We start from the raw sequence: 13,289 nt of genomic DNA on the forward strand, positions 1-13,289 counted from the left end.
GCATTTGAATAGGGTATGGTAGTAGGTGCCTTTGAACAGGGTACGGTAGTAGGTGCCTTTGAACAGGGTACGGTAGTAGGTTCCTTTGAACAGGGTAGTAGGTGCCTTTGAACAGGGTCTGGTAGTAGGTGTCTTTGAACAGGGTCTGGTAGTAGGTGCCTTTGAACAGGTCATGGTAGTAGGTGCCTTTGAACAGGGTACAGTAGTAGGTGCCTTTGAACAGGGTACGGTAGTAGGTGCCTTTGAACAGGGTACGGTAGTAGGTGCCTTTGAACAGGGTACGGTAGTAGGTGCCTTTGAACAGGGTACGGTAGTAGGGGCCTTTGAATAGGGTATGGTAGTAGGTGCCTTTGAACAGGGTACGGTAGTAGGTGCCTTTGAACAGGGTACGGTAGTAGGTGCCTTTGAACAGGGTAGTAGGTGCCTTTGAACAGGGTCTGGTAGTAGGTGTCTTTGAACAGGGTATGGTAGTAGGTGCCTTTGAACAGGGTCTGGTAGTAGGTGCCTTTGAACAGGGTATGGTAGTAGGTGCCTTTGAACTGGGTATGGTAGTAGGTGCCTTTGAACAGGGTATGGTAGTAGGTGTCTTTGAACAGGGTATGGTAGGAGGTGCCTTTGAACAGGGTATGGTAGTAGGTGCCTTTGAACAGGGTAGTAGGTGCCTTTGAACAGGGTCTGGTAGTAGGTGGTAGTATGGTATGGTAGTAGGTGCATTTGAATAGGGTATGGTAGTAGGTGCCTTTGAACAGGGTACGGTAGTAGGTGCCTTTGAACAGGGTACGGTAGTAGGTTCCTTTGAACAGGGTAGTAGGTGCCTTTGAACAGGGTCTGGTAGTAGGTGTCTTTGAACAGGGTCTGGTAGTAGGTGTCTTTGAACAGGGTATGGTAGTAGGTGCCTTTGAACAGGGTCTGGTAGTATGTGCCTTTGAACAGGGTTTGGTAGTAGGTGCCTTTGAATAGGGTTTGGTAGTAGGTGCCTTTGAACTGGGTATGGTAGTAGGTGCCTTTGAACAGGGTCTGGTAGTAGGTGCCTTTGAACTGGGTATGGTAGTAGGTGCCTTTGAACAGGGTCTGGTAGTAGGTGCCTTTGAACAGGGTCTGGTAGTAGGTGCCTTTGAACAGGGTATGGTAGTAGGTGCCTTTGAACAGGGTAGTAGGTGCCTTTGAACAGGGTCTGGTAGTAGGTGCCTTTGAACAGGGTACGGTAGTAGGTGCCTTTGAACAGGGTATGGTAGTAGGTGCCTTTGAACAGGGTATGGTAGTAGGTGCCTTTGAACAGGGTATGGTAGTAGGTGCCTTTGAACAGGGTATGGTAGTAGGTGCCTTTGAACAGGGTATGGTAGTAGGTGCCTTTGAACAGGGTATGGTAGTAGGTGCCTTTGAACAGGGTATGGTAGTAGGTGCCTTTGAACAGGGTCTGGTAGTAGGTGGTAGTATGGTATGGTAGTAGGTGCCTTTGAATAGGGTATGGTAGTAGGTGCCTTTGAACAGGGTACGGTAGTAGGTGCCTTTGAACAGGGTACGGTAGTAGGTGCCTTTGAACAGGGTAGTAGGTTCCTTTTGAACAGGGTCTGGTAGTAGGTGTCTTTGAACAGGGCTGGTAGTAGGTGTCTTTGAACAGGGTATGGTAGTAGGTGCCTTTGAACAGGGTCTGGTAGTAAATCCTTTGAACAGGGTATGGTAGTAGGTGCCTTTGAACTGGGTATGGTAGTAGGTGCCTTTGAACAGGGTCTGGTAGTAGGCGCCTTTGAACAGGGTATGGTAGTAGGTGTCTTTGAACAGGGTATGGTAGTAGGTGCCTTTGAACAGGGTATGGTAGTAGGTGCCTTTGAACAGGGTATGGTAATATGGGCCTTTGAACAGGGTATGGTAGTAGGTGTCTTTGAACAGGGTATGGTAGTAGGTGCTTTTGAACAGGGTATGGTAGTAGGTGCTTTTGAACAGGGTATGGTAGTAGGTGTCTCTGAACAGGGTCTGGTAGTAGGTGTCTCTGAACAGGGTCTGGTAGTAGGTGTCTCAACAGGGTATGGTAGTAGGTGCCTCTGAACAGGGTATGGTAGTAGGTGCCTTTGAACAGGGTATGGTAGTAGGTGCCTTTGAACAGGGTATGGTAGTAGGTGCCTTTGAACAGGGTATGGTAGTAGGTGCCTTTGAACAGGGTCTGGTAGTAGGTGCCTTTGAACAGGGTATGGTAGTAGGTGCCTTTGAACAGGGTATGGTAGTAGGTGCCTTTGAACAGGGTCTGGTAGTAAGTGCCTTTGAACAGGGTATGGTAGTAGGTGTCTTTGAACAGGGTAGTAGGTGCCTTTGAACAGGGTATGGTAGTAGGTGCCTTTGAACAGGGTCTGGTAGTAGGTGCCTTTGAACAGGGTATGGTAGTAGGTGTCTTTGAACAGGGTATGGTAGTAGGTGTCTTTGAACAGGGTATGGTAGTAGGTGTCTTTGAACAGGGTCTGGTAGTAGGTGCCTTTGAACAGGGTACGGTAGTAGGTGCCTTTGAACAGGGTATGGTAGTAGGTGTCTTTGAACAGGGTATGGTAGTAGGTGTCTTTGAACAGGGTATGGTAGTAGGTGTCTTTGAACAGGGTATGGTAGTAGGTGTCTTTGAACAGGGTAGTAGGTGCCTTTGAACAGGGTATGGTAGTAGGTGCCTTTGAACAGGGTCTGGTAGTAGGTGCCTTTGAACAGGGTATGGTAGTAGGTGCCTTTGAACAGGGTATGGTAGTAGGTGCCTTTGAACAGGGTATGGTAGTAGGTGTCTTTGAACAGGGTATGGTAGTAGGTGCCTTTGAACAGGGTATGGTAGTAGGTGCCTTTGAACAGGGTATGGTAGTAGGTGCCTTTGAACAGGGTATGGTAGTAGGTGCCTTTGGACAGGGTATGGTAGTAGGTGCCTTTGAACAGGGTATGGTAGTAGGTGCCTTTGAACAGGGTATGGTAGTAGGTGTCTTTGAACAGGGTATGGTAGTAGGTGTCTTTGAACAGGGTATGGTAGTAGGTGCCTTTGAATAGGGTATGGTAGTAGGTGCCTTTGAACAGGGTATGGTAGTAGGTGCCTTTGAACAGGGTATGGTAGTAGGTGCCTTTGAACAGGGTATGGTAGTAGGTGCCTTTGAACAGGGCATGGTAGTAGGTGCCTTTGAACAGGGTACGGTAGTAGGTGGTAGTATGGTATGGTAGTAGGTGCCTTTGAACAGGGTCTGGTAGTAGGTGTCTTTGAACAGGGTATGGTAGTAGGTGCCTTTGAACAGGGTATGGTAGTAGGTGCCTTTGAACAGGGTCTGGTAGTAGGTGTCTTTGAACAGGGTATGGTAGTAGGTGCCTTTGAACAGGGTATGGTAGTAGGTGCCTTTGAACAGGGTCTGGTAGTAGGTGCCTTTGTACAGGGTCTGGTAGTAGGTGCCTTTGAACAGGGTAGTAGGTGTCTTTGAACAGGGTCTGGTAGTAGGTGCCTTTGAACAGGGTATGGTAGTAGGTGTCAGACGCACCGGGTTGAGCTGATAACGCTGCTGTGTTGTGTTTTTTAACACTCAACAGTTCACCACGTGTGTCAATAATTGTCTACCGCCCAAATTACATCCAGCCAACTTGATACAACGGTGGAAAGCTTTGGAGTCGACATGAGCCAGCATCCCTCGTAGAGTCCATGCCTTGACAAATTGAGACTGTTCTGAGGGCAAAATGGGGGGGGGGGGACAACTCAATATTAGGAGGGGGGAAGCACAACTATTTAGTACATTTAGTTATTGGTTGCCAGCAGGGGAGGCCAACTAAGAAAGTTAGACAAGCTAGCTACTCTAACTTGACTTTAGCCTGAAATGGCTTCTGGGTAGCTAGTTATGAGGATGGGAGGTTGGGTACCTATCTGGGCTAGCTAAAGACTTCTTCATCAAAGTGCTGGGTAGCTAGTTATGAGGATGGGAGGTTGGGAACCTATCTGGGCTAGCTAAATACTTCTTCATCAAAGTGCTGGGTAGCTAGTTATGAGGATGGGAGGTTGGGAACCTATCTGGGCTAGCTAAAGAGTCCATCATCAAAGCGCTGGGTAGCTAGTTATGAGGATGGGAGGTTGGGAACCTATCTGGGCTAGCTAAAGACTTCTTCATCAAAGCGCTGGGTAGCTAGTTATGAGGATGGGAGGTTGGGAACCTATCTGGGCTAGCTAAAGACTTCTTCATCAAAGTGCTGGGTAGCTAGTTATGAGGATGGGAGGTTGGGAACCTATCTGGGCTAGCTAAAGACTTCTTCATCAAAGTGCTGGGTAGCTAGTTATGAGGATGGGAGGTTGGGAACCTATCTGGGCTAGCTAAAGACTTCTTCATCAAAGTGCTGGGTAGCTAATAGTATGACAGAGAAACAACAGCATATTATTATTATTACATTTTAACAGGACAAATCTGAGGGGGCATGACGCCTCGTGTGTGTGTGTGTCAGGACGGAACGGGCCCCAAACGGAGTAAATTGAGTGCACCTCTTGGTACCGTAACACACGGGGCATGCCAATTACCTAACCAACCACAACATACAGTGAATTCGGAAAGTATTCAGACCCCTTGACTTTTCCCACACATTTCGTTATGTTACAGCCATATTGTAAAATGGATTAAATAAATAAAAATGTCCTCATCAATCTACACACAATATCCCACAACGACATCACAATATCCCATAAAGACATCACAATACCCCATAATGACATCACAATATCCCATAGATATAGATAAATAACTTTTTTGCCCGCTTTGAGGACAATACAGTGCCACTGACACGGCCTGCAACGAAAACATGCGGTCTCTCCTTCACTGCAGCCGAGGTGAGTAAGACATTTAAACGTGTTAACCCTCGCAAGGCTGCAGGCCCAGACGGCATCCCCAGCCGCGCCCTCCGAGCATGCGCAGACCAGCTGGCCGGTGTGTTTACGGACATATTCAATCAATCCCTATACCAGTCTGCTGTTCCCACATGCTTCAAGAGGGCCACCATTGTTCCTGTTCCCAAGAAAGCTATGGTAACTGAGCTAAACGACTACCGCCCCTTAGCACTCACTTCCGTCATCATGAAGTGCTTTGAGAGACTAGTCAAGGACCATATCACCTCCACCCTACCTGACACCCTAGCCCCACTCCAATTTGCTTACCGCCCAAATAGGTCCACAGACGATGCAATCTCAACCACATTGCACACTGCCCTAAGCCACCTGGACAAGAGGAATACCTATGTGAGAATGCTGTTCATCGACTACAGCTCGGCATTCAACACCATAGTACCCTCCAAGCTCGTCATCAAGCTCGAGACCCTGGGTCTCGACCCCGCCCTGTGCAACTGGGTACTGGACTTCCTGACGGGCCGCCCCCAGGTGGTGAGGGTAGGCAACAACATCTCCTCCCCGCTGATCCTCAACACGGGGGCCCCACAAGGGTGCGTTCTGAGCCCTCTCCTGTACTCCCTGTTCACCCACGACTGCGTGGCCACGCACGCCTCCAACTCAATCATCAAGTTTGCGGACGACACAACAGTGGTAGGCTTGATTACCAACAACGAAGAGACAGCCTACAGGGAGGAGGTGAGGGCCCTCGGAGTGTGGTGTCAGGAAAATAACCTCACACTCAACGTCAACAAAACTAAGGAGATGATTGTGGACTTCAGGAAACAGCAGAGGGAACACCCCCCTATCCACATCGATGGAAAAGTAGTGGAGAGGGTAGCAAGTTTTAAGTTCCTCGGCATACACATCACAGACAAACTGAATTGGTCCACTCACACTGACAGCGTTGTGAAGAAGGCGCAGCAGCGCCTCTTCAACCTCAGGAGGCTGAAGAAATTTGGCTTGTCACCAAAAGCACTCACAAACTTCTACAGATGCACAATCGAGAGCATCCTGGCGGGCTGTATCACCGCCTGGTACGGCAACTGCTCCGCCCTCAACCGTAAGGCTCTCCAGAGTAGTGAGGTCTGCACAACGCATCACCGGGGGCAAACTACCTGCCCTCCAGGACACCTACACCACCCGATGTTACAGGAAGGCCATAAAGATCATCAAGGACATCAACCACCCGAGCCACTGCCTGTTCACCCCGCTATCATCCAGAAGGCGAGGTCAGTACAGGTGCATCAAAGCTGGGACTGAGAGACTGAAAAACAGCTTCTATCTCAAGGCCATCAGACTGTTAAACAGCCACCACTAACATTGAGTGGCTGCTGCCAACACACTGTCATTGACACTGACCCAACTCCAGCCACTTTAATAATGGGAATTGATGGGAAATGATGTAAATATATCACTAGCCACTTTAAACAATGCTACCTTATATAATGTTACTTACCCTACATTATTAATCTCATATGCATATGTATATACTATGTATATACTGTACTCTACATCATCGACTGCATCCTTATGTAATACATGTATCACTAGCCACTTTAACTATGCCACTTTGTTTACTTTGTCTACATACTCATCTCATATGTATATACTGTACTCGATACCATCTACTGTATGCTGCCCTGTACCATCACTCATTCATATATCCTTATGTACATATTCTTTATCCCCTTACACTGTGTATAAGACAGTAGTTTTGGAATTGTTAGTTAGATTACTTGTTGGTTATCACTGCATTGTCGGAACTAGAAGCACAAGCATTTCGCTACACTCGCATTAACATCTGCTAACCATGTGTATGTGACAAATACATTTGATTTGAATGACAAAGCAAAAATAGGTTTTTATATATTTTTGCAAAAAAGAAAGAAAAAAATAATTCCTTGTTTAGATAATTATTCAGACCCTTTGCTGTGAGACATGAAATTGAGCTCAGGTGCATCCTGTTTCCATTGATCATCCTTGAGATGTTTCTACAACTTGATTAGAGTCCCTCTGTGGTAAATTCAATTGATGGGAGAATGATTTGGAAAGGCACATACCTGTCTATATAAGGTCCCACAAGTTGACAGTGGATTTTCATGAGGTCGAAGGTAATGTCGTAGAGGTCTGAGACCGGATTGTGTCGAGGCACAGATCTGGGGAAGGATACCAAAACATTTCTGCAGCATTGAAGGTCCCCAAAAACAAAGTGGCCTCCATCATTCTTAAATGGAAGATATTTAGAACCACCAAAACTCTTCCTAGAACTGAGCAATCAGGGAAGAAGGGTCTTGGTCAGGGAGGTGACCAAGAACCCGATGGTCACTCTGACAGAGCTCCAGAGTTCCTCTGTGGAGATGGGAGAACCTTCCAGAAGGACAACCATCTCTGCAGCACTCCACCAATCAGGCCTTTATGGTAGAGTGGCCAGACGGTAGCCACTCCTCAGTAAAAGGCACATTACAGCCCGCTTGGAGTTTGCCAAAAGGTACCTAAAGGACTCTCAGACCATGAGAAACAAGATCCTCTGGTATGAGGAAACCAAGATTTAACTCTTTGGCCTGCATGTCAAGCTTCACGTCTGGAGGAAACCTGGCACCATCCCTACGGTGAAGCATGATGGTGGCAGCATCTGTAAGCATTTCACTGTAAGGTCTACACCTGTTGTATTCGGCTCACGTGACAAATAAACTTTGATTTGATCATGATGTGTGGATGTTTTTCAGAGGCAGGGACTGGGAGACTAGTCAGGATGAGGGAAAGATGCATGAAGCAAAGTACAGAGAGATCCTTGATGAAAACCTGCTCCAGAGTGCTGTTACTGGAGAGCTACCCTCCTGTAGGTTTGAACTCCAACCCTGTTCCTGGAGAATTACCCTCCTGTAGGTTTTATCTCCAAACCTGTTCCTGGAGAGATACCGTCCTGTCTAGGTGGTGCTGGTACAAGATGTAATACCCACAGGGTGTCTCTAGGTGGTGCTGGTACAAGATGTAATACCCACAGGGTGTCTCTAGGTGGTGCTGGTACAAGATGTAATACCCACAGGGTGTCTCTAGGTGGTGCTGGTACAAGATGTAATACCCACAGGGTGTCTCTAGGTGGTGCTGGTACAAGATGTAATACCCACAGGGTCTAGGTGTCTAGGTGGTGCTGGTACAAGATGTAATACCCACAGGGTCTAGGTGGTGCTGGTACAAGATGTAATACCCACAGGGTCTAGGTGGTGCTGGTACAAGATGTAATACCCACAGGGTCTAGGTGGTGCTGGTACAAGATGTAATACCCACAGGGTCTAGGTGGTGCTGGTACAAGATGTAATACCCACAGGGTCTAGGTGTCTAGGTGGTGCTGGTACAAGATGTAATACCCACAGGGTCTAGGTGGTGCTGGTACAAGATGTAATACCCACAGGGTCTAGGTGTCTAGGTGGTGCTGGTACAAGATGTAATACCCACAGGGTCTAGGTGTCTAGGTGGTGCTGGTACAAGATGTAATACCCACAGGGTCTAGGTGGTGCTGGTACAAGATGTAATACCCACAGGGTCTAGGTGTCTAGGTGGTGCTGGTACAAGATGTAATACCCACAGGGTCTAGGTGTCTAGGTGGTGCTGGTACAAGATGTAATACCCACAGGGTCTAGGTGGTGCTGGTACAAGATGTAATACCCACAGGGTCTAGGTGTCTAGGTGGTGCTGGTACAAGATGTAATACCCACAGGGTCTAGGTGTCTAGGTGGTGCTGGTACAAGATGTAATACCCACAGGGTGTCTCTAGGTGGTGCTGGTACAAGATGTAATACCCACAGGGTCTAGGTGTCTAGGTGGTGCTGGTACAAGATGTAATACCCACAGGGTCTAGGTGTCTAGGTGGTGCTGGTACAAGATGTAATACCCACAGGGTCTAGGTGTCTAGGTGGTGCTGGTACAAGATGTAATACCCACAGGGTCTAGGTGTCTAGGTGGTGCTGGAAGACAAAGCTCTTTCAGTTTTGATTCTAATGTATTTTAAATCAAATAATTCCCCACTATATCAGCATTTGAGTTCAATCACATTCACTCCACATGATCATATTAGTTAGAGGATTTGATTTGAGGAATGAGCCTGTGTGTATGTGTGTGTGTGATCACATCAGTTAGAGGATTTGATTAGAGGAATGAGCCTGTGTGTGTGTGTGATCATATCAGTTAGAGGATTTGATTAGAGGAATGAGCCTGTGTGTGTGTGTGATCACATCAGTTAGAGGATTTGATTTGAGGAATGAGCCTGTGTGTATGTGTGTGTGTGATCACATCAGTTAGAGGATTTGATTAGAGGAATGAGCCTGTGTGTGTGTGTGATCATATCAGTTAGAGGATTTGATTAGAGGAATGAGCCTGTGTGTGTGTGTGTGTGTGTGTGTGTGTATGTGTGTGATCATATCAGTTAGAGGATTTGATTTGAGGAATGAGCCTGTGTGTGTGTGTGATCATATCAGTTAGAGGATTTGATTAGAGGAATGAGCCTGTGTGTGTGTGTGTGTATGTGTGTGATCATATTAGTTAGAGGATTTGATTTGAGGAATGAGCCTGTGTGTGTGTGTGATCATATCAGTTAGAGGATTTGATTAGAGGAATGAGCCTGTGTGTGTGTGTGTATGTGTGTGATCATATCAGTTAGAGGATTTGATTAGAGGAATGAGCCTGTGTGTGTGTGTGATCATATCAGTTAGAGGATTTGATTAGAGGAATGAGCCTGTGTGTGTGTGTGTATGTGTGTGATCATATCAGTTAGAGGATTTGATTAGAGGAATGAGCCTGTGTATGTGTGTGATCACATCAGTTAGAGGATTTGATTAGAGGAATGAGCCTGTGTGTGTGTGTGTATGTGTGTGATCATATCAGTTAGAGGATTTGATTAGAGGAATGAGCCTGTGTATGTGTGTGATCACATCAGTTAGAGGATTTGATTAGAGGAATGAGCCTGTGTGTGTGGTACCTTCTCCTTCAGGGGTATCAGAAGCTTGACATTAATTGAACAATCTGTTTTGTATACATTTTTCACGTCTGTGTGTGTATAAATATACTAACCTTAACCTCAGACTGACAGCAGGTCCTACGCAGCAAAAGAGGAAACGACACATCGTTTTCATCACAGGTCTCCGTGGTTCTGAACAAGTACGTACTTGACCCGACTCTTTCTAACCAAATTGTCCTTTAATGAAATAGTCAAAACACACAATGATATACAACGTATCAGGCCAGCTGATACTGCCGTGGCCTCCCCTCGTCATCATAAAAGGTCTTCTTCTATATTGTCGATAGTTCGTGTAAAAACAGCTGTACTAAAGACCAGTGGCGAGGATAAACTAAACTGAATATTCACACACCTGGTCCCAGATCTATTTGTGCCGTCTTGCAGACTCCTATTGTCATTAACCACGTTTCCATTCACAGTGTCTATTTCAGTAAAGTCATACCGTATATAAACAAAAAATGGACAAATTGAAGCTGTGATGGAAACAGGTCGTTTCAGTACAATTTTATAAATGTCGACAGACAATTTGTTTCGTTCACACATCTTTTTTTTGTTGTCGGGAAATTTTAAATTATGCGAGAAAGGGCGTCTTTTATGCGCAAATATTGATATAATTGCTATCGAACCGTATCAAAGTAAAGTTGAGAGTCACGAGATGATATTGGCGTGTGGTCCTCTCACTACGACTCGGGGAAACCATGTAGTTTATTAGGCTACAGATGAACGGAGTTATGATGAACAACACAGGGTGCTGAATGGATGCTGTGAGCTGGACGCTCCTTCACAATACATATCCACGGTCTGGTGACATGATGATCGATGCTTGACTTCCGGGTCGACTACAACAAACATATCTTTTCTCTGATCCATAATAATCTCATCTACCCGAGCTGTTGGCTAGAGTGCGCACGTGAGTGTGCTATTCAGCGCAACAAACTATCGATACGAGTTGAAAATGCGATGGAAAAAACAATGAACTTTTGATTTTTAATTCGGTAACGTGAAAACCTTTTAAGTGAAAAAGTAATATTTGTGCGACACTACGTCATCACGGACTGACGTTTTATCCGCAACAAATCCACTGGTGGGAAAATATGCAGGTTTTCTTTATGCAGATTTAAAAAAGTATATATTTGCATGAAAATCTGTCGCCAATTGGATGGAAACCTAGCTACTGTTGACCACTTTCCCAACAAGCCAAACAACTAGTTAGAAGGTTTGAAATATTCCTACCAATGTAAAGATACAGCCTCATCAACTTCATTATCTCTCTACCTTTTTAACAAACAACTGACATGTTAGTTAGAGCACATTAAATCTCCCTGTACTACTCTGCTATTCAAATCTGACATCATAACATTCACTGGGAATACAGACTTGTGTTGAAGCCGCTGTGTCTTGTTTCAGATCGACTACATAGCAGTCGGATTTACAAATCGCCTTTCTAAAAATGACTTCTCATTGACGTTTTATATTTCAGTCTGTCTGTAGTCGCTGACGACAATGTAGTCCATCTCAAACACCCCGGTCGTTTCAAAGCCTCAAGTTGAGTCCCAAATGGCACCCTGTTCCCTATATAGTGCACTACTTTAGACCAGAGCCCTATGGCACCCTATTCTCTATATAGTGCACTACTTTAGACCAGAGCCCCATGGCACCCTATTCTCTATATAGTGCACTACTTTAGACCAGAGCCCTATGGCACCCTATTCTATATAGTGCACTACTTTAGACCAGAGCCCTATGGCACCCTATTCTATATAGTGCACTTCTTTGACCAGAGCCCTATGGCACCCTATTCCCTTTATATAGTGCACTTCTTTTGACCAGAGCCCTATTCCCTTTATATAGTGCACTTCTTTTGACCAGAGCCCTATTCCCTTTATATAGTGCACTTCTTTTGACCAGAGCCCTATTCCCTTTATATAGTGCACTTCTTTTGACCAGAGCCCTATTCCCTTTATATAGTGCACTTCTTTTGACCAGAGCCCTATGGCACCCTATTCCCTTTATATAGTGCACTTCTTTTGACCAGAGCCCTATGGCACCCTATTCCCTATATAGTGCACTACTTTAGACCAGAGCCATGTGGGGAATAGGGTGTCATTAGAGACGCGGTCTCTCAGGCCAGGGGTGTGAGAGGGCGTGGTGCCCTAGCGAACCGTGTTCCCCTGGCCTTGCGGCTGTTCTTCCTCCGCTGATTGATGGCCTTGGTGGAGGCTCTTAGTTTCCGGAGCCTCAGTGCTCTCAGCTTCAGTTGGAGATCCTGGGGTAACCTCCCTCCTTTAGCTAGGATCTCGTTCATCCTCTGCCGTGGAGTCTTGGTCAAGATGAAGTCACAGATGGTGGGGCGTGCTTCGGTCCCGACGTTGCACCGCCTCACGGAGGGAAAGTATCCCTCCGCCCACACCGTGACTTTGTATTCCCCGGGATTCAACAGACGCCAGTAGTCCCCATCAGCCGCTAAAGGAGATAAACAGGAGAGTCTCATGATCATTCATTCAGAAAATGTATAAAAAATATTTTGTGGATAATAACACAATTAAAGGGGGATGGGGACCTAGCTGTTACAAACTGATGCAATGACAAAGACACTAATGTTTAGAAGTAGAATAAAATACATGGTGCAAAGCTAGAAACTAAAGAGATACACGTAATGGTGTAAAAAAAGACCGTAAAGTATCAGTTTTTAAAGATACTGTTGCATCTTGGGAGAGAGAGAGACGGACTGGGTTTTGGCGGTATATTGTATATGTACCGTATTTGATGTAATAACGGCTCCGGAGAAGATGGCTGCCGTTTTTACCGGGCTCCTGACCAATCGTGTTTCTTCACTTTGTTGGTAACTTATTTTGTACATAACAGTCTCTTTTGACCGAAAAGAGCTTCTGGATGTCAGAACAGCGATTCCTCGCCTCGTACTGGAAGAATAATTTTTCTGTTAAAACGAGTCGGACACGAAGGATTTACTTCAGACACCCGACAAGGCTCAAATCCCCGTCATTCGCATGAAGAAGAGACGGATATATAGGGGTCGTGGGTCTCGGGGTGCCTTGTAAGATTCCGACGGCTACTGGATAACACCCCTCTACCATCAGTCCTATTAGCCAACGTGCTAACGTTATCATTGGATAACAACATGGACGAGCGCCGATCAAGACTATCCTACCAACGGGACATTTAAAAACTGTAATATCTTATGTTTCATCTAGTCTTGGCTGAACAACGACATGGATAATATACAGCTGGTTTTAGTTCCATCAGCAAGATAGAACAGCTGCCTCCGGTAAGACAAAGGGTGGAGGTCTGTGTCTATTGGTCAATAACAGCTGCCTCCGGTAAGACAAAGGGTGGAGGTCTGTGTCTATTGGTCAATAACAGCTGCCTCCGGTAAGACAAAGGGTGGAG

At 46.0% G+C, this 13,289-nt stretch overlaps 1 protein-coding gene across 1 annotated transcript in view; it reads right to left on the bottom strand.

The window, feature by feature from the left end:
* Positions 1-11,868: 11,868 nt before the first annotated feature.
* cpxm1a (carboxypeptidase X (M14 family), member 1a) overlaps positions 11,869-13,289 on the bottom strand; it is a 56,707-nt gene continuing 55,286 nt past the window's right edge. The window contains exon 13 of the mRNA XM_046364664.1: positions 11,869-12,344. Coding sequence (XP_046220620.1) covers positions 12,004-12,344 — 341 coding nt within the window. The 3' untranslated portion in view covers positions 11,869-12,003. The remainder of the gene's footprint in view (positions 12,345-13,289) is intronic.

Source organism: Oncorhynchus gorbuscha, linkage group LG10, assembly GCF_021184085.1.
Source record: "Oncorhynchus gorbuscha isolate QuinsamMale2020 ecotype Even-year linkage group LG10, OgorEven_v1.0, whole genome shotgun sequence".
In the NCBI taxonomy this organism is placed as follows: domain Eukaryota; kingdom Metazoa; phylum Chordata; class Actinopteri; order Salmoniformes; family Salmonidae; genus Oncorhynchus; species Oncorhynchus gorbuscha.